Here is a 27,703-nt window from a genome sequence, read left to right as displayed (position 1 = left end):
CAGTTTGAAAAATAACATGTGGTGTGTAAAACTTGAAAAAGGGAGACATCTGAGTGCTTAGGTTATGAACATAACTCATTTAATTTTCATGGCTTTCAATTTGTCTTGAAAAATGTCAAAAATGTTAGACAAGCACTTAAGTTTCACGGTATATTTTAAGAAGCTCTATTTTTGTGCACCTGTTGTAAGGAAACACCTCTGTGGTAGGGCCTGTAATCACCTGGTGTCCAACTCCAACTTTATCTGTTGTAAAAAGAAAAAAAAGTAACTGTTAATGTACTTTAATCTCTTACTAAGGCAACTCCATCATAAACAATGATCTTAAGTCCTATGAACATACGAATTAGGAGCAGGAGTTGGCCACTCGGCCCCTCGAGCCTGCTCCGCCATTCAATAAGTTCATGGCTGAACTGATTATTCCACATTTCCACCTACCCCCAATAACCTTTCACCCCCTTGCTTATCAAAAATCTATCTTCCCTTTCCTTAAAAATATTCAAAGACTCTGCTTCCACCGCCTTTTGAGGAAGAGAGTTCCAAAGACCCTCAGAGAAAAAATTTCTCCTGATCTCTGTCTTAAATGGGCGACCCCTTGCTTTTAAACAGTGACCCCTATTTCGAGATTCTCCAACAAGGGGAAAGATCCTTTCCACATCCACCCTGTCAAGACCCCTCAGGATCTTATATGTTTCAATCAAGTCGCCTCTTACTCTTCTAAATTTCAGCAGATACAAGCTTAGCTTGTCCAATCTTTCCTCATAAGACAGCCTGCCCATTCCAGCTATTAGTCTAGTAAACCTTCTCTGAGCTGCCTCCAACGCATTTACATCCTTCCTTAAATAAGGAGACGAATACTGTACACAGTACTCCAGATTTGGTCTCACCAATGCCCTGTATAGCTGAAGCATAACCTCCCTACTTTTGTATTTAATTCCCCTCACGATAAACGATAACATTCTATTAGCTTTCCTAATTACGTGCTGTACCTGCATACTAACCTTTTGCGATTCATGCACTAGGACACCCAGATCCCTCTGCATCTCAGAGCTCTGCAATCTCTCACCATTTAGAAAATATGCTTCTTTTTTATTCTTCCTGCCAAAATGGACACTTTCATATTTTTCCACATTATACTCCATTTGCCAGATCTTTGCCTATCACTTAACCTATCTATATCCCTCTTTATGTCCTCTTCATAGCTTACTTTCCTATCTATCTTTTTGTCATCAGCAAACTTAGCAACCACACCTTTGGTCCCTTTATCTAAGTCATTTATATAAATTGTAAAAAGTTGAGGTCCCAACACAGATCCCTGTGGCACACCACTCGTTACATCTTGACAAACAGAAAATGACCCATTTATGCCTACTCTCTGTTTCCTGTTAGCTAGCCAATCTTCTATCCATGCCAATATGTTACCCCTGCACCATGAGCTTTTATTTTCTGCAATAACCTTTGATGTGGCACCTTATCAAATGCCTTCTGGAAATCTAAGTACAATACATCCACCAGTTCTCCTTTATCCACAGCACATGTAACTCCCTCAAAGAACCCCAATAAATTGGTTAAACATGACTTTCCTTTCACAAAACCATGTTGACTCTGCCTGATTACCTTGGATTTTTCTCAGTACCTTGCTATAACGTCTTTAATAATAGCTTCTAACATTTTGCCTAAGACCTGTAGTTTTCTGCTTTCTGACTCCCTCCCTTTTTGAATAAAGGAGTTACATTCGCTATTTTCCAATCTAACCCAAATCTAGGAACTTTTGGAAAATTAAAACTAACGCATCAACTATCTCACTAGCCATTTCTTTCAAGACCTTAGGCTGAAGTCCAGCAGGACCCGGGGACTTGTCAGCCCGCAGCTCCAACAATTTGTTCAGTACCACTTTCTGGGTGATTGTAATTTTCTTGAGTTCCTCCCTCCCCTCCATTTCCTGACTTACAGCTAATTCTAGGATGTTACTTGTATCCTGAACAGTGACAACCGATGCAAAATATCTGTTCACTTCATCTGCCATCTCCTTATTATCCATTATTAATTCTCCAGACTCACTTTCTATAGGACCAACACTCACTTTGTTAACTCTTCTTTTTTAGATGTCTATAGAAATTCTTACTATCTGTCTTTATATTTCTAGCTAACTTTCTCTCATACTCTAATTTTACCTTCCTTATCAATCTTTTAGTCATTCTTTGCTGTTTTTTATAATCTGTCCAATCTTCTGACCTGCCACCCATCTTTGCACAATTATATGCTTTTTCTTTAAGTTTGTTACTATCTTTAACTATTTTAGTTAACCACAGATAACCACTGAAATGCATCTATTCTGTGTATTCTGAAATATCCCGTTAAATGTCTGCCACTGCATCTCTCTTGACCTAACCCTTAACCTAATTTTCCAGTTCACTTTAGCTAGCTCTGCTTTCATGCCCTCATAACTGCCCTTATTAAATTTTAATATTCTACTCTTCTCTCCCTCAAACTGAAGGTAAATTTCAATCTTATTATGATCGCTGCTACCTAGGGGCACCTTAACTATCAGGTCATTAATTAATCCTATTTTGTTGCACAATACCAGGTCTAGTATAGCCTGCTCTTTGGTTGGCTCCAGAACGTAATGTTCCAAGAAATTATCCTAAAAGCATTCTTTGTACTCCTCATCTAGGCTAACTCTGCCCATCTGATTTTTCCAGTCGATATGTAGGTTAAAATCCCCCATAATTATCGCCGTATCTTTCTGACAAGTTGCCATCATTTCTTCCTTTATACCCCGTCCTACAGTGTGGTTAATGTTACGTGGCCTGTACACCACTCCCACAAGTCACTTCTTGCCTTTATGATTTCTCATCTCTACCCAAACTGCTTCTACATCCTGGTTTCCTGAACTTAGGTCATCCCTCTCTAAGGTATTAATACCATCATTAATTAACAGAGCTACCCCTCCACCTTTTCCTAGCTTCCTGTCCTTCCTAAATGTCATGTACCCTTCAGTATTCAGGTCCCAATCTATGTCATCCTGCAGCCATGTCTCTGTATTGGCTATCAGATCATACTTACTTATTTCTATTTGCGATCTCAGTTCAACTGTTTTGTTTCGAATCTTGAAAATAAAGCTTGTATTTTTCTTTATAACATTGTATATCTATTTTCTAAAAAAGGGGTGTCAAACTCAATTTACATGGTGGACCCGATTTGATAATCTGCCACTTGATGTGAGCCATATTTACCACATGTTATCTGTACACAGTGGGGATAGAAATTGGCACGCAATTCACCCATTTTTGGGTGTAAAATAGGTGTGTGTTGCACCTGAGTGCAGTGAAAATCCTCAGCCTCCATTCCTGTGTTCTCCATTTTCCCACCATTGGAAACAATTGGCCAGATGCTGCTGGAGTGGGGCATCTCGCCGCATATGCAGTTAGAATTGTTCCTGCATTCTGCAGCTGGAAAACATTTTGTGCCCTAACTTACTAGAAGAATCTGAGCTGATAACAGCATGGCAAAGACAACAGGATATCTAGAATTTTGGTGAATGGTGGGACCTCCTTAACCGATGAAATTAAAGATTGAAAAGTAACAGGAGCAACTAAAAATAGGTGAATTAGAACCAAATCAGGCACACAGAAATAGAGAGGGAAGGGAAGACTGGATTGAGAAAGAGAGAGAAGGGAGATAGAAAGGAAAGAGAAAAAAAATCCAGTAAGATTTGGTCACTGCTTTTACTGAGGTGAGAGTGACTGTCCTTGACATCAAGGCAGCATTTGACCAAGTATGGCATCAAGGAGCCCGAACAAAACTGGAGTCAATGGGAATCAGGGGGAAAACTCTCTGCTGGCTGGAGTCATACCTAACACAAAGGAAGGTGGTTGTGGTTGTTGGAGGCCAATCATCTCAGCTCCAGGACCTCACTGCAGGAGTTCCTCAGGGTACTATCCCAGGCCCAACCATCTTCAGCTGCTTCATCAATGACCTTCCCTCCGTCATAAGGTCAGAAGTGGGGATGTTTGCTGATGATTGTACAATGTTCAGTACCATTCGCAACTCCTCAGATACTGAAGTAGCCAGTGTCCAGATGCAGCAAGACCTGGACAACATCCAGGCCTGGGCTGATACATGGCAAGTAAGATTCGTGCCACACAAGTGCCAGGCAATGACCATCTCAAACAAGGGAGAATATAACCATCTTCCCTTGGCATTCAATGGCATTACCATTGCTGAATCCCCCACTATCAACATCCTGGGGGTTACCATTGATCAGAAATTGAACTGGAGTAGCCACATAAATGCTGTGGCTACAAGAGCAGGTCAGAGGATAGGAATTCTGCGGCGAGTAACTCACCTCCTATCTCCAGTGCCTGTCCACCATCTACAAGGCACAAGTCAGGAGTGTGATGGAATATTCTCCACTTCCCTGGATGGGTGCAGCTTCAACAACACTCAAGAAGCTTGACACCATCCGGGATAAAGCAGCCCGCTTAATTGGCACCCCATCCACCACCTTCAACATTCACTCCCTCCACCATCGACGCACAGTGGCAGCAGTGTGTACCATCTACAAGATGCACTGCAGCAACTCACCAAGGAGGTTTCGACAGCACCTCCCAAACCTGTGATCACTTGAAGGACAAGGGCAGCAGATGCAAGGGAACACCACCACCTGCAAGTCCCCTCTAAGTCACACACCATCCTGATTTGGAACTATATTGTTGTTCCTTCACTGTTGCTGGGTCAAAACGCTGAAACTTGCTTCCTAACAGCACTGTGGGTGTACCTAGACCCCAAGGACTGCAGCGGTTCAAGAAGGCAGCTCACCTTCTCAAGGGCAATTAGGGATGGGCAATAAATGCTGGCCTAACCAGCAATGCCCACATCACATGAACATGTAAAATAACATCTCCCCCTTGCCTGAGCCCCAATCTTCCCACTGCCTGTCTGCCTCCCCAGTCCCACTCTCCTGATACCTGCCAATCCCAATCTCAGTCTCCTGACCCCTTTCCCAGTCCCAGTGTCTCTCTCCTGAATTCCCCTTCTCAATACTAACTATGTCCAGCTCCTGGTCTTAATCTCTGCGCCACCCCCCCGGCCCCCCACCAACACCCCCCCAACCACAACCAAGCCCTAATTTTATTTTCCTTATTCCCCACGATTTTTATCTGCTGAACCAATCTAGCTTCTGACTGACCACATATTCCGCATCCTGATCTCAACTTATCGACCACCACCAACTGGCCCAGATTTGGAGGCAACTTGTAAAGGAAACTGGTTGGAGATGGGATAATAGTGTGTGTTTTTCAGGAGGCAACGACAGCAGTTTTTAAAGGAATAAAAGAAGGAACCTTCACAAAGTAGGACAGGAAGGGAAATTGGCTGATCACCAGTTTAGTGGGAATGGAGTCGCGAGCAAGAGATGGAATATAGAGATGAGCAGATAGGGCCTGGGGGGAGGGGGCATGTGGAGATAGAGTCAGAGTCATTACAGCATGGAAGGGGTCCATGCCAGCTCTCTGTACAGCAATCCAGTCAGTCCCAGATGAAAAAGAAACTTGAGAGGTGGTGGTTCAGGGCTTGGGTAAGGTGATTGGAGGGAGGTTTGACCTGGTGATGTTTATGACTATGATATTAGCAGGGCATATTCATTTTCTATAAACCTGAAACTCAGGGAAGGAAGGAGGGAGAAAGATTGCCAGTTTTATTGATTGGTCTGTTAGTGAATGACTGATCAGAAATGGAGTTGTAGCCTTTCCACTAGCCGTGTGGATGGAAAAGAAATGGACAAAACTACAATTAATAAACAAAAGAATATGTAAACCCACAGCTTGCAGTTAGAAGGTGCCTGTAAAAGTAATGCCCAAAAACAAGTGAGTCAGGGCGGCACAGTGGCGCAGTGGTTAGCACCGCAGCCTCACAGCTCCAGCGACCTGGGTTCAGTTCTGGGTATTACCTGTGCGGAGTTTGCAAGTTCTCCCTGTGTCTGCATGCGTTTCCGCCGGGTGTTCCGGTTTCCTCCCACAGCCAAAGACTTGGAGGTTGATAGGTAAATTGGCCATTGTAAATTGCCCCTAGTGTAGGTAGGTGGTAGGAGAATGGTGGGGATGTGGTAGAGAATATGGGGTTAATGTAGGATTAGCTTAAATGGGTGGTTGTTGGTCGGCACAGACTCGGTAGGCCGAAGGGCCTGTTTCAGTGCTGTATCTCTAAATAAATAAATAAAAAGGACAGGACATGTGGTTTATAATTTTTTCCCCTTTTTTGGATGGAATTTGCTTCACCTGTTACTTGGCTCATTTCCATCCCCACTCAACAATTAATGTTTTGCTTTGTCTCAGCAATTGTTTTTCAGTCCACGACTGAAAAGGTTGGAGAAGCACATATGAGGGCATATGTGAAAAGCATATCACAAAGGGGTCTTATTATTACATGCTCCTGAATGTAAGATGCTCAGATTGTTAACACCGCCACTGAGTTTGACAAAATATCTGAAAACAGATCTGAAATTTTTAAACAATCCTTAACACTATGGTAACACAATGCATGCTTTTAATTTGCTTGCTTGCTTCAATATTACATATCTGTAAATTAGCTGATTTCATGATTTATTAACAAACAGTTTAAATGCACTGGAGATACGTATAAATCTGACTGAAATGGTGTGTGTATTTTATGCTTGATTTGCCAGCATGAACACAATGGGCTGAATCACCTCCTTCTGTGCTGGAACTATTATATAAATGGCGTGGATTTTAGTGCTGGCTTCTAGAAAATAGAGTACTGGTTCGGAAATATTTCATGACTCTTTTATATGACAAGAGAGACTTGCATCCAAATAGCACCTTTAATGTTGCAAAACATCCCAAGGCTTCACAAAAGCGGAATCAGACAAAAATGGATGACAGGTTGAAGGAGAGGTAACTGAAATCTCGATCAAACAGCAGGGTTTTAAGGAGAATCTTAAATGAGGAGAGAGGTAGAGAGGTTTAGGGAATGAACTCCACAACGTAGGGCGTCGACGGCTGTCAATAGTGGGGGTGAAGGGATTTGGGTGTGTGGGCCGGTGAGGGGGTGGAAGGTGTGGTGGCAGGGTGTGCAATGCACACAAGAGGCCAGAGTTGGAAAAATGCATTGCAGAGCTGATGCAGATATAGGAAAGGGTGAGGCCATGGAGGACCAGGAGCCAATGTAAGTCAGCAAGCACACAGTGGATAAGTGGCATTTAGAGCATGTTAGGTTACAGGCAGCCTAGATTTGGATGAGCTGACATTTATGGAGCATAGAGGAGGATGGGAAAGCACTGGAATCGTCAAGTCTGGAGTTCACAAAGACATGGGTGAGAGTTTTAGCAGCAATTAGCTGAGTGGGGATGGAAATTGGCAATGTTACGGAGGTGAAAATAGGTGGTCTTTGTGATAAAGAGGATATGGAGTTGGAAATTCAGCTCGGGTCAAAAAGGATATGAGGTTGTGAACAGTTGGCTGCAGCCTAAGTCAGTGGCTAGGGAGCAGGATTAAATTGATGGTAGTGCTGAAGACGAAAGAACAAAGAACAGTCCAGCACAGGAACAGGCCATTCGGCCCTCCAAGCCTGCGCCGATCTTGATGCCTGCCTAAACTAAAACCTTCTGCACTTCCGGGGTCCGTATCCCTCTATTCCCATCCTATTCATGTATTTGTCAAGATGCCTCTTAAACGTCTCTATGGTACCTGCTTCCACCACCTCCCCCGGCAACAGGTTCCAGGCACTCACCACCCTCTGTGGAAAGAACTTGCCTTGCACATCCCCTCTAAACTTTGCCCCTCTCACCTTAAACCTATGTCCCCTAGTAACTGACTCTTCCACCCTGGGAAAAAGCTTCTGACTATCCACTCTATCCATGCCACTCAAAGCTTTGTAAAGCTCTATCATGTCGCCTCTCCACCTCCGTCGTTCCAGTGAAAACAATCCGAGTTTATCCAACCTCTCCTCATAGCTAATGCACTCCAGACCAGGCAACATCCTGGTGAACCTCTTCTGTACCTTCTCCAAAGCCTCCACGTCCTTCTGGTAGTGTGGCGACCAGAATTTCACGCAATATTCTAAGTGTGGCCTAACTAAGGTTCTGTACAGCTGCAGCATGACTTGCCAATTTTTATACTCTATGCCTGACCGATGAAGGCAAGCATGCCGTATGCCTTCTTGACTACCTTATCCACATGTGTTGCCACTTTCAGTGACCTGTGGACCTGTACGCCCAGATCTCTCTGCCTGTCAATACTCCTAAGGGTTCTGCCATTTACTGCATACTTCCCTCCTGCATTAGACCTTCCAAAATGCATTACCTCACATTTGTCTGGATTAAACTCCATCTGCCATTTCTCCGCCCAAGTCTCCAACCGATCTATATCTGCTGTATCCTCTGACAATCCTTATCACTGTCCGCAACTCCACCAACCTTTGTGTCGTCCGCAAGCTTTGGTTTTCCCAGGACTCGATGGTGTTAAGCAGGCTGACTACTACTGCAGGAGGGGGAAGAGAAGCGTTTGCTGGAGATGCTCTGACTGCAACTGCATGGGCAAAAGTGGAAGCAAACAAAGGCAGTTCCTCTCAGCTGAATAACAGAGGAGAGACGTTTGAGGAGGATGGCAAGGTAAACCCTGTCAAAGGCTGCATGAAGTCAAGAAGGACATGGAGTGACAGAGCGCCATGGCCATAGTTACAGGATATCACTTGTGACTTTGATTAGAGTTGTTTCACTGTCGTTAGCAGGGGTGGAATCCTGATTGTATAGATTCAAACATGGAGTTGTTGGTAAGATATGCAGATAGTATGAAGGTGAAAGTATGTCTAAGGACTTTGGTGCAGCCTCTCTTATGAAGCACAATGCTGATGACAGATCTCCTGATGTGCCCAGAACACACTGTCTAGACCAGTAAGTGGAGGTCCTTATAGGAACATAGGAATTGCTAGATGATAAATAGCCATGATCCATTAACATACCATTCTAGTCATCACATGGCACAACGATAATACAGTTGTTGACTAATCATTACAATCAATGTCTATCAATTTCTCTGCAACAGATCCAGACATGACTTGAGAAAAATCCCAGTGGTGGACAGCTTTGGGACCTATGCTACACTTAACTGGATTCTTTTGTTTCCATTTGAAAAACTCTGCATTTCTCTCTGTTAAAAATCATCTGCCACCTGCCTTCCCAATTCCAGAGTATGTAATTAGAGCACGCGTAAAGCACGAGTTATAATCACGAGTGACTTTCTCGTCTTTCCACCTCCTCTTCCTCCAACAAATCTAGGGGGACCACTTAAACCACCAAAGGAACCCTCATCTTAATCGCTTGCAAAATCAATAGCTGTGAAAACCAAAGATGAAAATAAAATTCTTACAATGCTTTAAAAAAGCCTGATCAGCAATAAAATGTAATGCACCAATGAAAATGCAACTAAGGTAGTACAACAACACACGATCAAGAAACATGACCTTTTAAAAACCCAGCCCAGGCAATCAACAAATTTCTGCATCTGTTTCAAATGGACTAGCAGCATTACCACAAGATATGCATCCAAATAGTTTTTGCAGATCGCCAGCACTTCTGAGAAATATTTCTGCATTTTTCCAAATCGCAGAATGTGGCATGCTGAAAATTGAGTACACAAGCTCAACGGTTCTCAAAATGTTTTCGTTTGCGGACCACTCAGTCGGAGCAAAAGACCCTACAGACCATCTACCAATCCTATCCCACCTTTCACTTGCCACTGCAAAAAAACTCATCAGAATTAATGGGGACTTAACTTATGGAAACTATAAATATTTTTCTGCTTTTTCACTACCAAGTATAATAAATTTAAGTGCATTTTTAAAAATTAAATATCATAAGAAAATTATGAATTCATGCTAGAAACAAAAGTATAGAGATTTTCATGTTAGAAATTTTAATACTACAAGAGGACAGGTTTCAAACATTCAATACGTGTTTATAAAACCTTCAGAATAATCCTCTTCTGAGAAACCCATACTTATCTTACATCTATATTAATCAAAGAAAATCAAAGTAACATAACAAAGGGCGGCACAGTGGCGCAGTGGTTAGCACCGCAGCCTCACAGCTCCAGCGACCCGGGTTCAATTCTGGATACTGCCTGTGTGGAGTTTGCAAGTTCTCCCTGTGTCTGCGTGGGTTTCCTCCGGGTGCTCTGGTTTCCTCCCACATGCCAAAGACTTGCAGGTTGATAGGTAAATTGGTCATTATAAATTGCCCCTAGTGTAGGTAGGTGGTAGGGAAATGTGGGGATATGGTAGGAATATGGAATTAGTGTAGGATTAGTATAAATGGGTGGTTGATGGTCGGGACAGACTCAGTGGGCCGAAGGGCCTGTTTCAGTGCTGTATCTCTAAATAAAAAAAAATGAAAATCTTGCTTATAAAACTACACTGTTGTTGCACATTTTATGACGACGATCCGGTCAGGTTCTGTGGCGTCACACGCCACAGAACCTGATGGAAGTTCTGGCCTAGGCTGTGGCATTGCGCATCAATGACGTGCATTTTGGACCAGCCCACGGACCACCTGTAGGACCCTCGCGTACCACCAGCAGTCCGCACACCACTCTTTGAGAACCACTGCACTAACCAATGTGCCTAAGCCCATGACCTAACAAGGCATTGCCATTTAAAATTGGGGATAGGAGGCTGCATTCTTATCTGCAAGGTATAGCAACAAAGAATGAAGGAAAATGCATGTGGTGAGGCTTCCTGTTCACCTGAGTTACTGCCACTTCTGATGCTACCATTGGGAAGGTGGTGGAGGTCCCAGTAAATGACGGTAACAGCTGTGGTATTGCATCATTAAAGGAAGGGCCCTCTTCCTCCGTTCTGCTCTCAACATTTGCCTGCTGAAGAGCCCAGTCTCATCTGTGACCTTCAAGTGCAATTTTGGCTTTGGTTTGCTGCAGCAGGACCTGGATTTGGCACCCTCAGCAGTAGGAATCCGATCGAAAGCCTGCACTGTATTCTTAATGAACCTTGCCACCCCAACCCAGGAAAATGGGTTGCATTTTGGGTGGTATCGGAAAGGTGGGAAAACGTCCCACCCGACCCATAGTCTCTAATGGTTAACAGGCACTTACCAAGCTCCATTTTGAACTGGTGATATGTCTCTGGGTTACGTATTGTAGATGCCAGATATGCAACTGAGCTTCTTTCCTTTCTTTCACCAGATGTATCAGTAAGAAATTTCTCCAGTACAGAAACTAGGCAAAGGACCATCTCAGGATCATAAACTATATCTATTTATAAAGAGAAAAGAAAGGAAGGTAACATAAGATTTCAATTCCATTCTACTCATTACTGACAGACCTTTGATTTCACACACACATACTTGTATGTTTTAATGGAGATTGCCACATCTGCAGGAAATGTCTCTATCTTGGGGGAATCCAGCAGAGTCATGCAGGAGTGCAAGTTAGAGACACTCCAACACACAAGGGAGGGGGAAGAATATCTGGATAGGTTTCCCCTGTGTAACGTCCCACTTCAGAGGAAAGCACAGGTCCAGATAGGGGAGAAGGTGACTGTGAGTCTGAAGAATAGCAGAAAGCTGAGATAGATAGAGAAGGAGATCCTGTAGACATTGGTCTATTCAACAGGTACAATGAGGGCCTGGTGAATCACAATCAGAGTTGAAGCTGAGAATTTGGTGATATTAGGAACTGGTGGAGAGGAGGAAGGCAGTTTCTCACTCCCAATTCAAAAGGAGTGGAGCCACAGAACCCGAGGTTGTAAGATAAGTATCTTAATTAAGTATCTAGTTATTTAATAGATTTTTGTGTTTAATGCCTCAGTGGTTCTTGCTAAGCTCGGTAAATAGTCTTTGGTTAATGCACTTTGAAGAAGAAACACAAAACTAGCATTGTTATACTCCACTTAGTTAACAGCAATTATAGTGGTTAATTTTAAGTTTCTAGTTAGAATGGAGAGAAAAAGACAGAATCTTCGGCTGGAGTGGAAAAACAGTAAAGGAGCTATTATACTACTTAATGTATTTTATAGGCCAGAAAATAGCGGGAAGGAGACAGAGGAATGGAAGGTGCAAGAACTACAGAGTAGTGATAATCAGAGACTTTAACTAGCTCAGTACTGAATGGGGCAGTGATTGTGTTAAGGGCAGAGAAGGGGTCCAGGAGAATTTTTCTGATCAGTATGTTTCCTGCTCAATGAGGAAGGAGGTATTGCTGGTAGTCCTGGGGGATGAAGTGGAGAATGTCATAGTCGGGGAACATCTTGGGAATAGTGATCATGGTATCATGAAGTTTAGATTAGTTATGGAGAGGGACAAGGAGCAATCGAGAATAAAAATACTGAACTGGAACAGGGCTAATTTCAGCAAATTAAGGAGGAATCCGGCCCTGGTAAATTGGGAGTCAAAGTCTGACAGGCAGAAATATAATAGAGCAATGGGCGGCCTTTAAAGAGGAGGCAGTTCAGTTACAGTCGAGGTACATTCCCAGAAAGGGGAAAGGGAGAGCAAACAAAGCCAGAACTCCCTGGATAACAAAGAAGTTAGAGGATAGGATGAAGCAGAAAAATAGGGCATCTGGCATATGTCAGGTTGATAATATAAGGGAGAATCAGGCTGAATATAAAAGAAAAGAGGGGACGTGAAACATGAAATAAAAAGGGGCAAAGAGTCAAGCATAATTGGCGGTAAAAGGGAACCAAAGGTCTTCTATAGATGTTAAAACAGTAAAAGCATTGTCAGAGAAATGGTGGGGATGATTAGGGACCAAAATGAAAATCTATAGGTGGAGGCCGAAGGCATGGCTGATGTACTAGATGAATACTTTGCATCGGTATTTACAAATGCAGAGGACTTTGTTAAAGCTACTGTAAACTAGGAGGTTGTCAGGATACTAGATGAAATTAAAATAGATAAACAGAAGATACTAGAAAGGCTAGAGTTTTTAAAGTGGATAAATGAACAAGTCTGGATGGGATGATGCATCAGAGGTTTCTGAGGGAAAGGTAGAAATTGCAGAAATGCTGGCCACAACCTATGAATTCTCCTTAGATACGGGGAACAGTAGCATAGTGATTATGTTACTGGACTAGTAATCCAGAGGCCTGGACTATTAATAGAACGATTACAGCACAGAAGGAGGCCATTCGATCCACTATGTCCAAGCTGATTTTCTGCAAGAGCAACACAGAGTCCCACTCTGCCTTTTCTCCAGAGTCCTGCAAATTTTATCTTCAGATAATTATCTGACTCCCATTTGAAAGTCCCGATTGAATCTGCCTCCACCACACTCTCAGGCAGTGCATTCCAGATCCTAACCCATTCACTGCGTCAAAAAGTTTTTCATGTCGCTGTTGCTTCTTTTGCCAATCACCTTAAATTGGTGTCCTTTGGTTCTTGACCCTTCTGCCAACAGGAACAGTTTCTCCCTATCTTCTCTGTCCAGACCCCTCATCATTTTGAACACCTCTATCAAATTTCCTCTTAATCTTCTCATCTCAAAGGAGAACAGCACCAGCTTCTCCAATCTGTCCATGCAACTGAAGTTCCTCATCTCTGGAACCATTCTCGTAAAGCTTTTCTGTACCCTCTCCAATACCTTAACATACTTCCTAAAGTGTGGTTCCCAGAACTGGACACAATACTCCAGCTGAGGCCAAACCAGTGTTTTGTACAGGTTTATCATAACTTCCTTGTTTTTGTACTCTATACCCCTATCTATAAAGCCCAGGATCCCATATGCTTTATTACCTGCTTTCTCAGCCTGCCCTGCCACCTTTAATGCTTTGTGCACACATACCCTCAGGTCCTTCTGCTCCTGCACCCGCTTTAGAATTATATCATTTGTTTTAAATTGCCTCTCCTCGTTCATCCTACCAAAATGAATTATTTCTAAAAGCTTTCCTTCCACCATGGTTAAACTGACTGATCTATTGCTGCTGGGCTTGTCTTACACCCTTTTTTGAACAAGGGTGGAAGATTTAAAATTCTCCAGTCCTCTGGCACCACCCCTGTACCTAGGTAGGATTGGAAGATTATAACCAGTGCCTCTGCAATTTCCATCCTTACTTCCCTTAGTATCCTTGGCTGCATCTCATGTGGTCCTGGTGACTTATCAACTTTGAGATAGCCAGTCTAATATGTCCTCTATCAATTTTTAGCTCATCTGGTGTATCATGTAACTCCTCTTTCACCGTGACTTGGGCAGCATCTTCTTCTTGGAAAGACAGATGCAAAACACTCATTTAGTACCTCAGTCATGCCCCCTGCCTCCATGTGTAAATCCCCTTTTAGGTCCCGAATCATCCCCACTCCTTTTACCACCCTTTTACTAATTTTATTCCGATAGAAGACTTTGGGATTCCCTTTTATGTTAGTTGTCAGTCTCTTCTCATACTCTCTCTTTGCTTCCCTTATTTGTTTTTTCACTTCTTCTCTGAACCTCTATATTCAGCATTGTACTCAATTGTGTTATCTACCGGACATCTGTCATATGCACCATTTTTCTCATTCATCTTACTCTTTCGTCATCCAGGGAGCTCTGGATTTGTTTGCTGTACCTTTCTCCCTTGTGGGAATGTACCTTGACTGTACTTGAACTATCTTCTCTTTAAAGGAAGCCCATTATTCAAAAACCACCACGACAGCTGGGGAATTTAAATTCAATTAATAAAGCTGGAATAAAATGCTAATCTCATTCATAATGATCATGAAACGCGTGGATTGTCAAAAAAACTCACCTGGTTCATAAATGTCCTTCAGGAGAGGAAATCTGCCATCCTTCCCCAGTCTGGCTACATATGACTCCAGACCCACAGCAATGTGGTTGACTCTTAACTGCCCTTGAAATGGCCTAGCAAGCCACTAATTATACCAAACTGCTACAGAAAAGTCAAAGAATAAAACAGGACAGACCAGCCAGCATAGACCTAGGCACCAAAAATGACAATGGCATACCCAGCTAATGGACCCTGCAAAGTTCTGCTCACTAACATCTGGGGACTTGTGCCAAAATTGGGAGAGCTGACCCACAGTTGAGTCAAGCAACAGAATGACAACGTCATACTCACTGAATCGCACTTTACAGCTAATGTCCCAGACTCCTCCGTTACCATCTCTTGGCAAAAGACAAGGCTGATGCATTTGCAACAATCTTCAGCCAGAAGTTCTGATTGGATAATCCATCTCAGCCTCCTCCTGAGGTCCCCACCATCATAGATGTCGTTTTCAGTCAATTCGATTCACTCCAATGTGATATCGAGAAATGGCTGAAGGAATTGGATATGGTAAAAGCTATGGGCACTGACAACACCCCGGCTGTAGTACAGAAGACTCCTGATCCAGAACTAGCCATGCCCTTAGCCAAACTGTTCTAGTACAACTACAACACAGGCATCTACCCGACAATATAGAAAATTGCTCAGTTATGTCCTGTCCACAAAATGCAGGACAAACTCAATTCGGCCAATTACCAACCCATCAGTCTACTCTCGATCATCAGCAAAGTAATGGAAGGTGCCGTCGACAGTGCTGTCAAGTGGCACTAATTCAGCAATGGCCTGCTCACCCGATGCTCAGTTTGGGTTCCGCCAGGGCCACACAGCTCAAGACCTCATTACAGCCTCGGCCCAAACAAGGACAAAGAACTGAATTCCAGAGGTGAGGTGAGAGTGACTGCCCTTGACATCAAAGCAGCATTTGACCGAGTATGGCATAAAGGAGCCCCAGCAAAATTGAAGTCAATGGGAATTGTGGGAAAACTCTCCACTGGTTGGAATCATACCTAGCGCAAAGGAAGATGGTTGTGGTTGTTGGAGGCCAATCATCTCAGTCTCAGGACAGCTCCGCAGGAGTTCCTCAGTGCAGTGTGTGAGGCTCAATCATCTTCAGCTGCTTCATCAATGATCTTCCGTCCGTCATATGGTCAGAAGTGGGGATGATGATTGCAGTGTTCAGTACCATTCGCAACTCCTCAGATAATGAAGCAGTCTATGCCCGCATGCAGCAAGACCTGGACAACATTCAGGTTTGGGTTGATATGTGGCAAGTAACATTTGTGCCACACAAATGCCAGGCAATGATCATCTCCAACAAGAGAGAATCTAACAATCACCACTTGACATTCAATGGCAGTACCATCACTGAATCCATAAGAACATAAGAAATAGGAGTAGACAAAACAGCCCGTTGAGCCTAGTCCACTTTTCAATACAATCATTGCTGATCTTCAGCTTCAACTCCACTTTCCCTTGATTCATTCAGAGACCAAATATCTGTCTATCTCAGCCTTAAATATAGTCAACGATGGAGCATCCACAACTCTCTCAGCTAGAGAATTCCAAAGATTCCAAACCCTTTGAGTGAAGACATTTCTCCTCACCTCAATCCTAAATGATCGGCCCCTTTCCTGAAACTGTGCACCCGTATTCTAGACTCCCCAGCCAGGGGAAATAACCTCTCACAAGAACACAAGAATTAGGAGCAAGAGTAGGCCATTTGGCCCCTCAAGCCTGCTCTGCCATTCGATAAGATCATGGCGGATCTCACTGTGGCCTCAACTCCACTTTCCTGTATGCCCCCCATAACCCTTGACTCCCTTGTTAATCAAAAATCTATCTAACTCAGCCTTGAATACCCAGCCTTCACTGCTCTCTGGGGAAGAGAATTCCACGGACTAATGTCCCTACGTGAGAAAGAAATTCTCCTCATCCCATTCTTTAACGGGAGACCACTAATTTTTAAACTGCGTCCCCTAGTTCTAGACTCCTGCACAAGGGGAAACATCTTCTCAGTATCCACCCTATCAAGTCTCCTCGGGATCTCTTTTTATTTGTACATGGGATGGGAGCATCACTGGCTATGCCAGCATTTATTGCCCATCCCTAATTGCCCTTGAGAACGTGCTGATGAACTGCCTTCTTGAACCGCTGCAGTCCATGTGGTGTAGGTACACCAACAGTGCTGTTAGGAAGGGAGTTCCAGGATTTTGACCCAGCGACAGTAAAGGAATGGTAATATAGTTCCAAGCAGGATGTGTGGGGCTTGGAGGGGAACTTGCAGGTGGTGGCATTCCCATGCATCTGCTGCCCTTGTCCTTCTAGGCGGTAGAGGCCATGGGTTTGGTAAATGCTGTCGAAAGAGCCTTGGTGAGTTGCTGCATTGCATCTTGTAGATGGTACTACACTGCCACTAAGCGTTGATGGTGCAGGGAGTAATTGTTGAAGGTCATAGATAGGGTGCCAATCAAGCAGGCTGCTTTGTACTGGATGGTGTCGAGCTTCTTGAGTGCTGTGGGAGCTGCAAAGGTCCAGGCAAGTGGAGAATATTCCACCACACTCCTGACTTGTGCCTTGAAGATTGTGGATAGGCTTTGGGGAGTCAGGATGCGGGTTACTTGTGGCAGAATTCCTAGCCCTTGACCTGCTCTTGTAGCCACAGTACTTATATGGCTGGTTCAGTTCAGTTTCTGGTCAATGGTAACCCCAGGATGTTGATAGTGGGGGATTCAGCGATCGTAATGCCATTGAATGTTAAAGGGAGATGGTCTATTTCTCTCTTGTTTGAGATGGTCATTGCCTGGCACTTGTGTGGCACGAATGTAACTTGCCACTTATCATCTCAAGCTTGAACGTTGTCCAGGTCTTGCTACATATGGACACAGGTTGCCTAAATATCTGAGGATTTGTAAATGGTGCTAAACATTATGCAATCATCAGCAAACATCCCCACTTCTGACCTTACGATGGAGGGATGTTCATTGATGAAGCAGCTGAAGATGGTTGGGTCACGGACACTATCCTGAGGAACTCCTGAAGTGATATCCTGGAGCTCAGATGATTGACCTCCAACAACTGCAACCATCTTCCCTTGCACTAGGTATGACTCCAACCAGAGGAGAGTTTTTCCCCTGATTCTCGTTGACTCCAGTTTTGCTAGGGCTCCCTGATGTCATACTTGTTGAAATGCTGCCTTGATGTCAACTCACACCTCTAGTTCAGCTCTTTTGTCCATGTTTGGACCAAGGCTGTAATGAGGTCAGGAGCTGAGTGGCCCTAGTGGAACCCAAACTGAGCGCCAGTGAGCAGGTTACTCTTGAGTATTTGCCATTTGATAGCACAGTCGACGACCCCTTCCATCACTTTACTGATGATTCAGGGTAGACTGATGGGGCGGTAATTGGCCAGGTTGGGTTTGTCCTGCTTTTTGTGTACAGGACATACCTGGGCAATTTTTCACATTGTCGGGTAGATGCCAGTGTTGTAGCTGTACTCCAACAGCTTGGCTAGGGGCACAGCCAGTTCTGGAGCACAAGTCTTCAGTACTATTGCCGGAATGTTGTCAGGGCCCATAACTTTGCAGTATCCAGTGCCTTCAGTCGTTTCTTGATATCACACAGAGTGAATCGAATTGGTCGAAGACTGGCATCTGTGATACTGGGGACCTCAGGAGGAGGCCGAGATAAATCATCCACTCGGCACGTCTGGCTGAAGATTGTTGCAAATGATTCAGCCTTGACTTTTGCATGGATGTGCTGGGCTACGCGATCATTGAAGATGGGGATATTTAAGGAGCCTCCCCCTCCTGTTAGTTGTTTAATTGTCCATCACCATATGTTTCAATAAGATCACCTATCATTCTTCCAAATTTCAATGGGTATTGGCCCAACCTGCTCAACCTTTCCTCATAAGATAACCGCTTCATCTCAGGAATCAGTCGAGTTAACCTTCTCTGAACTGCTTCAAATGCAAGCACATCCTTTCTTAAGTAAGGAAACCAAAACTGTGCACAGTCCTCCAGATGTGGTCTAACTAAAACCCTGTACAGCTGTAGCAACATTCGCCTACTTTTATACTCAATTCCCCTTGCAATAAATGCCAACATTCCATTTGCCTTTCTAATCACTGACTGTACCTGCATACTAACCTCTTGTGATTCATGTACCAGGACACCCAGATCCCTCCATACTGTAGAGTTCTGAAGTCTCTCTCCATTCAAATAATACAGTGCTTTTCTATTCTTCCTGCCAAAGTGGACAAGTTCAGATTGTCCACATTATATTCCATCTGCCAAATTTTTGCCCACTCACTTAACCTATCTAAATCCCTATGTAGACTCTTTATGTCCTCTTGACAGCTTACTTTCCTGCCTATATTTGTTTCATCAGCAAATTTAGCTAGCAAACATTCGGTCCCTTCATCCAAATCATTCATATAGATTTCAAATAATTGAGGCCCCAGTACTGATCCCTGTTGCACTCAGCTAGTAAAGGCTAGCCATCCTGAAAATGACCCATTTATCCCTCAGTGCCTACTCTGTCCAGCCCCTTCAGAATCTTGCATGTTTCAATGAGATCACCTCTCATTCTTCCAAACTCCAGAGAATAGAGACCCAATGTACTCAGTTGCTCACCCAGGGACCAGTCCAGTGAACCTCTGCTGTACCGCTTCCAATGCAAGTATATCCTTCCTTGAATATGGAGACCAAAACTGCACACAGTACTCCAGGTGTGGTCTCACCAATGCCCTGTACCATTGTAGCAAAACTTCTTTATTCTGGTACTGCAATCCTCTTGAAATAAAGGCCAACATGCCATTTGCCTTCCTAATTGCTTGCTGTACCTGCATGTTATCTTTCTGTGTTCCTTGTACAAATACACCCAAGTCCATCTGAACATCAACATTTACAAGTTACACGTCTTTTAAAAAAAATTCTGCTTTTCTGTTCTTACCAGTGAATAGCCTCACACTTCTCCGCATTACACTCCATCTGCCACCTTGTTGCCCACTCACTTAATCTGTCTATATCTCTTTGCAGCCTTGTTGTGTCCTCCTCACAGCTTGTATTCCCACCTACCTTTGTATCGTCAGCAAACATTACTCACTGTCTCTTTGTCTAAGTCATTAATATAGATTGTAAATACCATCCTTCGCCTGCTTGATGAGGATATGAGAGCACCGTTCCTGAACAATGGATCCATCACAGACCCCTTTGAGGTTAAGAAAGGAGTTAAACAAGGTTGTGTCATCGCCCCAACTCTTTTTTTGATCTTCCAAGCAGCCATGTTCCATCTGACTAGAGACAAGCTCTCCGCTGGAGTGCAGCTTATTTATCGAATGGACTGTAAACTATTTAATCTCAGACGACTCGAATCAAAAACTAAGACCACCCCGACTTCAGTCCTCCATCAACAAGCTCCAAATGCACATGCCCAGCTCCATAGATTAGGGTTCATGACGAGTGCCTGTACCTTGGAAGTTATCTTTCGCAGAAGGCTGACACTGATGAAGAAATCAAGTATCGCCTGAAATCTGCATGTGCAGCCTTTGGCCACCTGAGGTAGTGAGTGTTTGAAGATCGCGACATCAAAACTGAAACCAAGCTATGATCTACCATGCGGTCGTGATCCCTCCCTTGCAGTACGGGGCTGAAACATGGACAATGTATAGAAGGCACCACAAAGCTTTGCAGCTCCCACAGCACTCATATCATCAACGCTGCCTGCGAAAGATCCTACATATCAGGGGAGGACAGGTTCACCAACATCAATGTCCTCTCACAAGCAGACGCCACAAGCATTGAGGCTATGATTATCCACCATCAGCTTCGTTGGGTTGGTCACATAGTGCGATGTCAGATACCAGGCTCACAAAGCAAGTCGTCTTCTCCCAGCTCAGTTCGAGCAGACGCACCAGAGGAGGACAAAACAAGCACTTCAAGGACTTTGGTGTACGTCGGGCTTCGGTGAGGAGGGTGAGTATTGACCAGGTAAGGCTTAGTTTTTTTTAATTCCCAATTTCGGTCTTTCTTTCTTTCTTTTAAGCCAGAAGTAACGCGATGGGTGGGAATGGCAGTCAGTGGGGTAATATGCTCCTCCTCTGAAATATGGGAGATCAGGGAGAAGTCAAAAGTCCCTGACAACTACGTTTGCAGGAAGTGTGTCCAGCTGCAGCTCCTTTCAGATCGCATGGATCCGTTGGAGCGGCAGTTGGACTCACTGAGGAGCATACAGGAGTCAGAAAGTATCGTAGATAGGAGTTTCAGGGAGGTGGTCACACCGCAGGTTCAGCCAGATAGATGGCTGACCACCAGGAGGGGCAGGCAGGTAGTGCAGGAGTCCCCTGTGGCTATTCACCTCAAGTATGCTGTTTTGGATACTGTTGGGAGGATGGCCTCTCAGGGGAAAGCAGTAGCAGGAGCCAGGTCAATGGCACCACGACTGGCTCTGTTATACAGCAAGGAAGGTCAAAGTGTAAGTGAGCGGTAGTGATAGGGGACTCTATAGTCAGGGGCACAGATAGGCATTTCTGTGGCCGCGAGCGACAATCCAGGATGGTGTGTTGTCTCCCTGGTGCCAGGGTCAAGGATGTCTCTGAGCGGGCACAGGGCATTCTGAAAGGGGAGGGTGAGCAGCCAGAGGTCGTGGTCCATATTGGTACGAACGATACAGGCAGGAAGAGAGATGAGGTCCTGCAAAGTGAATATAGGGAGTTAGGCAGAAGATTAAAAAGCAGGACCTCTAGGGTTGTAATCTCAGTATTACTCCCTGTGCCACGTGCTAGTGAGGGTAGGAATAGGAGGATTAGGCAAATGAATGCGTGGCTGAAGAGCTGGTGTAGGCGGAAGGGCCTCAACTACTTGGATCATTGGGATCTCTTCTGGTGCAGAAGTGACCTATACAAGAGGGACCAGTTGCATCTGAACTGGAAGGGGACCAATATCCTTGCAGGGAGGTTTGCTAGTACTACTCGGGAGGGTTTAAACTAGTCTGGCAGAGGGGTGGGACCCAAAGTAGTAGTCTCTCCGATGAGATAGTTGAGGCAAATGTTAAAGCAAGCAAGTCCAGTAGGCACCTTCACCCAAGGACTACTCTTATCCTTATCCATAAGTACCTTAAAACTTACGGAATTATGGTCACTGTTCCCGAAATGCTCCCCCACTGAAACCTGGCCGGGCTCTTTCCCCAATACCAGGTCCAGTACGGCCCCTTCCCTCGTTGGACTATCTACATATTGTTTCAAGAAGCTCTCCTGGATGATCCTTACAAATTCTGCCCCATCCAAGCCCCTAGCACTAAGTGAGTCCCAGTCAATATAGGGGAAGTTAAAATCACACACCACTACAACCCTGTTACCTTTACATCTTTCCAAAATCTGTCTACATATCTGCTCCTCTACCTCCCGCTGGCTGTTGGGAGGCCTGTAGTAAACCCCCAACATTGTGACTGCACCCTTCCTATTCCTGCGCTCCACCCATATTGCCTCGCTGCATGACCCCTCCGAGGTGTCCTCCCGCAGTACAGCTGTGATATTCTCCTTAACCAGTAATGCAACTCCCCCCACCTCTTTTCCATCCCCCTCCATCCTGCCTGAAGCTTCTAAATCCCGGAACATTTAGCTGCCAATCCTGTCCTTCCCTCAACCAAGTCTCTGTAATAGCAACAACAACATAGTTCCAAGTACTAATCCAAGCTCATCTGCCTTACCTGTTATACTTCTCGCATTGAAACAAATGCACTTCAGACCACGAGTCCCGCTGTGTTCAGCATCATCTCCCTGCCTGCTCTTCCGCTTAGTCTTACTGGCCTTATTTACTAGTTCCCCCTCAGTTATTTTACCTGCTGTCCTACTGCTTTGGTTCCCACCTCCCTGCCACACTAGTTTAAACTCTCCCAAGTGACGCTAGCAAACCTCGCAGCCAGGATATTTGTGCCCCTCCAGTTTAGATGCAACCCGTCCTTCTTGTACAGGTCCCATCTGTCCCTGAAGAGATCCCAATGGTCCAGATATCTGAAACCCTCCCTCCTACACCAGCTGTTCAGCCACGTGTTCTGCTGCACTATCTTCCTATTTCTAGCCTCACTGGCACGTGGCACAGGGAGTAATCCCGAGATTACAACCCTCGAGGGCCTGTCTTTTAACTTTCTACCTAACTCCCTGAACTCCCCTGCAGGACCTCGTCAACTCTTCTTGCCTATGTCGTTAGTACCGATGTGTACCACAACCTCTGGCTGCATAGTATTCTGGGTAGATATCCATCTGTCAGGAGTGATCTTGATCTCTCTCTCTCTGTCTCTCTCTCTCCGTGTTCACCCTCCTCTGCATTGTTCCCTCCCTCTGTGTCGTCTTTGCTCTGTGTTACCCCCGTCCCTCCCTCCCTCTGTCTCCTCCCCGCCCCGTCTCTGGCTCCCCCCCCTCTCTCTCTCTGTTTCCCCCCCTCGCTCTGTTCTCCCCCTGCCCCCTCGCTCTCTCTCTGTTTTCCCCTCCCTCTCGGTCTTTGTTTCCCCCATTCTCTCTCTGTTCCTCCCTCTCTCTCTCTGTCTGTTTCCCTCCCTCTCTCTCTTTGATTCCCCCCTCTGTTTTCTCCCCTCTCTCTCCCTCTCCCTGTTTCCCCCCCTTCCTCTGTGTGTCCCCCCCATCCTTCTGTCCCCCCTTCTCCCTCTGTGTGTCCCCCACACCTCTGTCTGCACCCCCTTCTCCCTCTGTGCTTTCCCCCTTCTCCCTCTCTGTTTTCCCCCCCTTCTCCCTCTCTGTCTCCCCCCCCTTCTCCCTCTCTGTCTCTTTTTTCCTTCTCTCTTCTCTCTCTCACTGAAGGTGGTAGGACAGGTTGAGAGAGCAGTTAATAAAGCATACAGTATCCTGGGCATTATTAATAGGGGCATAGAGTACAAGAACAAGGAAGTTATGTTGCATTTGTATAAGACACTAGTTTGGCCTCAGCTGCAGTATTGTGTCCCGTTCTGGGCACCGCACTTTACAAAACACGTGAGGGCACTGGAGAGAGTTCAGAAAAGATTCACGAGAATGGTTCCAGGGATGAGAAACTTCAGTTATGAAGATAGATTGGAGAAGTTGGGACTGTTTTCCTTGGAGAAGAGAAGGCTGAGAGGTGAATTGATAGAGGTATGGCTGCAAGGTGAGCAGGGACGGGAAATCAATATCCAGGGATATTCAGTATTTAGGAAGGACAGACAAAAAGCAAAAGGCGGTGGGGTGCAGTTGCATTGCTGGTTAAAGAGGAAATTAACGCAATCGTGAGGAAAGATATTAGCTCTGACGATGTGGTATCTGTACGGGTAGAGCTTAGAAACACTAAGGGGCAAAAAAACATTAGTGGGGGTTGTATATAGACCCCCAAACTGTAGTGGTGATGTTGGGAATGGCATTAAACAGGAGATTAGAGTTGCATATGTGATAAAGGAACATCTGCAATTATGGGTGACATTAATCTGCACATAGATTGGGCAAATCAAATTAGTCACAATACCATAGAGGAGGAATTCTTGGAGTGCATACGGGATGGTTTTCTGGACCAATATGTTGAGAAACCAACTGGAGAACAGGCCATCCTAGACTGGGTATTGTGTAATGAGAGAGGAATAATTGACAATCTTGAGGTGCCAGACCCCTTGGGGACGAGCGACCATAATATAATAGAATTCTTCATCAAGATGGAGAGTGACGTAGTTGATTCTGAGACAAGGGTCCTGAACCTTAGTAAAGGAAATGACAAAGGTATGAGGCACGTGTTGGCTATGACAGATTGGGAAACATTACTTAAAGGGATGACAGTGGATAGGCAATGGCAAACATTTAAAGAGCACATGGATGAACTGCAACAATTGTTTATCCCTGTCTGGTGCAAAAGTAAAATGGGAAAGGTAGCCAAACCACGACTTACAAGGGAAATTAGAGATAGCATTAGATCCAAGAAAGAGGCATATAAATTTGCCAGGAAAAACAACAGACCTGAGGATTGGGAGCAGTTTAGAATTCAGCAAAGGAGGACCAAGGGATTGATTAAGAAAGAGAAGACAGAGTACGAGAGTAAGCTTGCGGAAAACATAAAAACTGACTGTAAAAGTTTCTATAGGTATGTGAAGAGAAAAAGGTTGGTGAAGCCAAATGTAGGTCCCTTACAGTCAGAAACAGGGGCATTTATTATGGGGAACAAAGAAATGGCTGACCAACTAAATGCATACTTTGGTTCTGTCTTCACAAAGGAGGACACAAATATCATACCAGAAATGTTGGGGAACACAGGACTTAGTGAGAGAGAGGAACTGAAGGAAATCAGTATTAGTAGAGAAATGATGTTGGGGAAATTGATGGGATTGAAGGCCGATAAATCCCCAGGGCCTGATGGTATGCATCCCAGAGTACTTAAGCAAGTGGACCTAGAAATAGTGGATGCATTGGTGGTCATCTTCCAAGATTCTATAGACTCTGGAACAATTCCTACAGATTGGAGGGTAGCTAATGTAACCCCACTACTTAAAAAGGGAGGTACAGAGAAAGCAGGGAATTATAGACCAGTCAGCCTGACGTCGGTAGTGGGGAAAATTCTAGAGTCCATTATCAAAGATTTTATAGCAGAGCACTAGAGAACGGTGGTAGAATTGGGCAGAGTCAGCATGGATTTATGAAAGGGAAATAATGCTTGACAAATTTACCAGAATTCTTCGAGGATGTAACGAGTAGAGTTGATCAGGAGGAGCCATTGCATGTGGTTTATTTGGACTTTCAGAAGGCTTTCGACAAAGTCCCACATAAGAGATTAGAATGTAAAATTAAAGCGCATGGGATTGGGGGTAGTGTACTGTGACGAATAGAAAATTGGTTAGCGGACAGGAAACAAAGAGTAGGGATAAATGGGTCTTTTTCCAAATGGCAGGTAGTGACTAGTGGGTTACCGCAGGGATCATTAATGATTTAGATGAGTGGACTAAATGTAATATCTCCAGATTTGCAGATGACACAAAACTGGATGGGAGGGTGAGTTGTGAGGAGGATGCAGAGAGGCTTCAGGGTGATTTGGACAAGCTGAGTGAGTGGGCGAATGTATGGCAGATGCAGTATAATGTGGATAAACGTGAAGTTATCCACTTTGGTAGCAAAAACAGGAAGGCAGATTATCTGAACGGCTATAAACTGAGAGAGGGGAATATGAGCGAATCCTGGGTGTTCTCGTACATCAGTCGCTGAAGGTAAGCATGCAGGTGCAACAGGCGGTAAAAAAGACAAAGCGAGAGGATTCGAGTACAGGAGCAGTGAGGCCACACCTGGAATATTGTGTGCAGTTTTGATCTCCTTATCTGAGGAAGGATGTTCTTGCTATAGAGGAAGTGCAGAGAAGGTTTACCAGACTGATTCCTGGGATGGTGGGACTGACGTATGAGGAGAGATTGAGTCGGTTAGGATTATATTCACTGGAGTTCAGAACAGTGAGGGGGGAATCTCATAGAAACCTATACAATTCTAACAGGACTTGAGAGGGTAGATGCAGGACGGATGTTCCCGATAGTGGGAGAGTCCAGAACCAGGGGTCATAGTCTAAGGATACGGGGTAAACCTTTCTGGACTGTGATGAGGAGACATTTCTTCACCCAGAGAGTGGTGAGCCTGTGGAATTCGCTACCACAGAAAGCAGTTGAAGCCAAAATATTGCATGTTTTCAAGAAGGAGCTAGATATAGCTCTTGTTTCTAAAGGCATCAAAGGGCATGGAGCGAAAGCAGGAACAGGTTACTGAGTTGGATGATCAGCCATGATCATAATGAATGGCGGAGCAGGCTCAAAGGGCCGGATGGCCTACTTCGCTCCTACTTTCTATGTTTCTATGTTTGGACAGAGTAGATGGAGAGAAACTGTTCCTATTTGTGAAAGAAGCAAGAACGAGAAGGCACAGATTTCAAATATTTGGTATGAGAAGCAAAAGTAACATGAAGAAAAGCTTTTTCACGCAGAGAGTGGTTAAGGTCTGGAATGCACTGCATGAGAGTGCGGTGGAGGCAGGTTCAATTGAAGCATTCAAAAGAGAATTAGACTGTTACATGGAAAGGAAGAATGTGCAGGGTTATGGGGAGAAGGCAGGGGAAAGGCACTAAGTGAATTGCTCTTTCGGAGAGCCGGTGAGGACACAATGGGTGCCTAGAATTGGATGCAATACTCCAAGTGAGGCCGAACTAGTGTCTTGTACAAGTTCTACATAACTTCCTTGCTCTTGTACTCTATGCCCCTATTAATAAAGTCCAGGAGACGATATGCTTTATTAACTGCTCTCTCAACCTGTCCTGCCACCTTCAATGACTGATGCACATATACACCTCGGTTCCTCTGCTCCTGCACCCCCTTTAGAATTGTACCCTTTATTTTATATGGTCTGTCCATGTTATTCCTACCAATATGAAACACTTCACATTTCTGTGACTTGAACTTCATCTGCCACCTGTCTATCCATTCCACCAACTTGCCTCTGTCCTTTTGAAGTTCTACACTATCTTCCTCACAGTTCACAATGCTTTCAAGTTTTGTATCATCTACAAACTTTGAAATTGTGCCCTGTACACCAAGGTCTAGGTCATTAATATATATCAGGAAAAGCAAGGGTCCCAACACTGATCCCTGGGGAACTCACTACAAACCTTCCTACAGCCCGAAAAACATCCATTGACCACTACTCGTTGATTCCTGTCACTCAGCCATATTCGTATCCATGTTGCTACCCTCTCTTTTATTCCATGAGCTACAAGTTTGCTCACAAGTCTGTTATGTGGCACTGTATCAAACGACTTTTGAAAGTCCATGTTACCCAGGGTATCGAATCTTCAGGTGTGACCGGGGCGGGGTGGGGGGGGTGTAAAAGAGGAAGTGGCATTGCACTATTGATCAAGGAGCCAATTACTGCAGTAAGGAGG

At 44.6% G+C, this 27,703-nt stretch overlaps 1 protein-coding gene across 1 annotated transcript in view; it reads right to left on the bottom strand.

Annotated features, from left to right (window-relative positions):
- Positions 1 to 57: 57 nt before the first annotated feature.
- eef2kmt (eukaryotic elongation factor 2 lysine methyltransferase) overlaps positions 58 to 27,703 on the bottom strand; it is an 84,778-nt gene continuing 57,132 nt past the window's right edge. The window contains exons 7-8 of the mRNA XM_068055661.1: positions 11,124 to 11,282; positions 58 to 243 (exon numbers count right to left, since the gene is read on the bottom strand). Coding sequence (XP_067911762.1) covers positions 137 to 243; positions 11,124 to 11,282 — 266 coding nt within the window. The 3' untranslated portion in view covers positions 58 to 136. The remainder of the gene's footprint in view (positions 244 to 11,123; positions 11,283 to 27,703) is intronic.

The sequence above is a fragment of the Heterodontus francisci genome, chromosome 24 (assembly GCF_036365525.1).
Source record: "Heterodontus francisci isolate sHetFra1 chromosome 24, sHetFra1.hap1, whole genome shotgun sequence".
In the NCBI taxonomy this organism is placed as follows: Eukaryota; Metazoa; Chordata; class Chondrichthyes; order Heterodontiformes; family Heterodontidae; genus Heterodontus; species Heterodontus francisci.
Note: the sequence above shows the minus strand (reverse complement) of the source record. Positions and strands in the feature narration are given on the sequence as shown.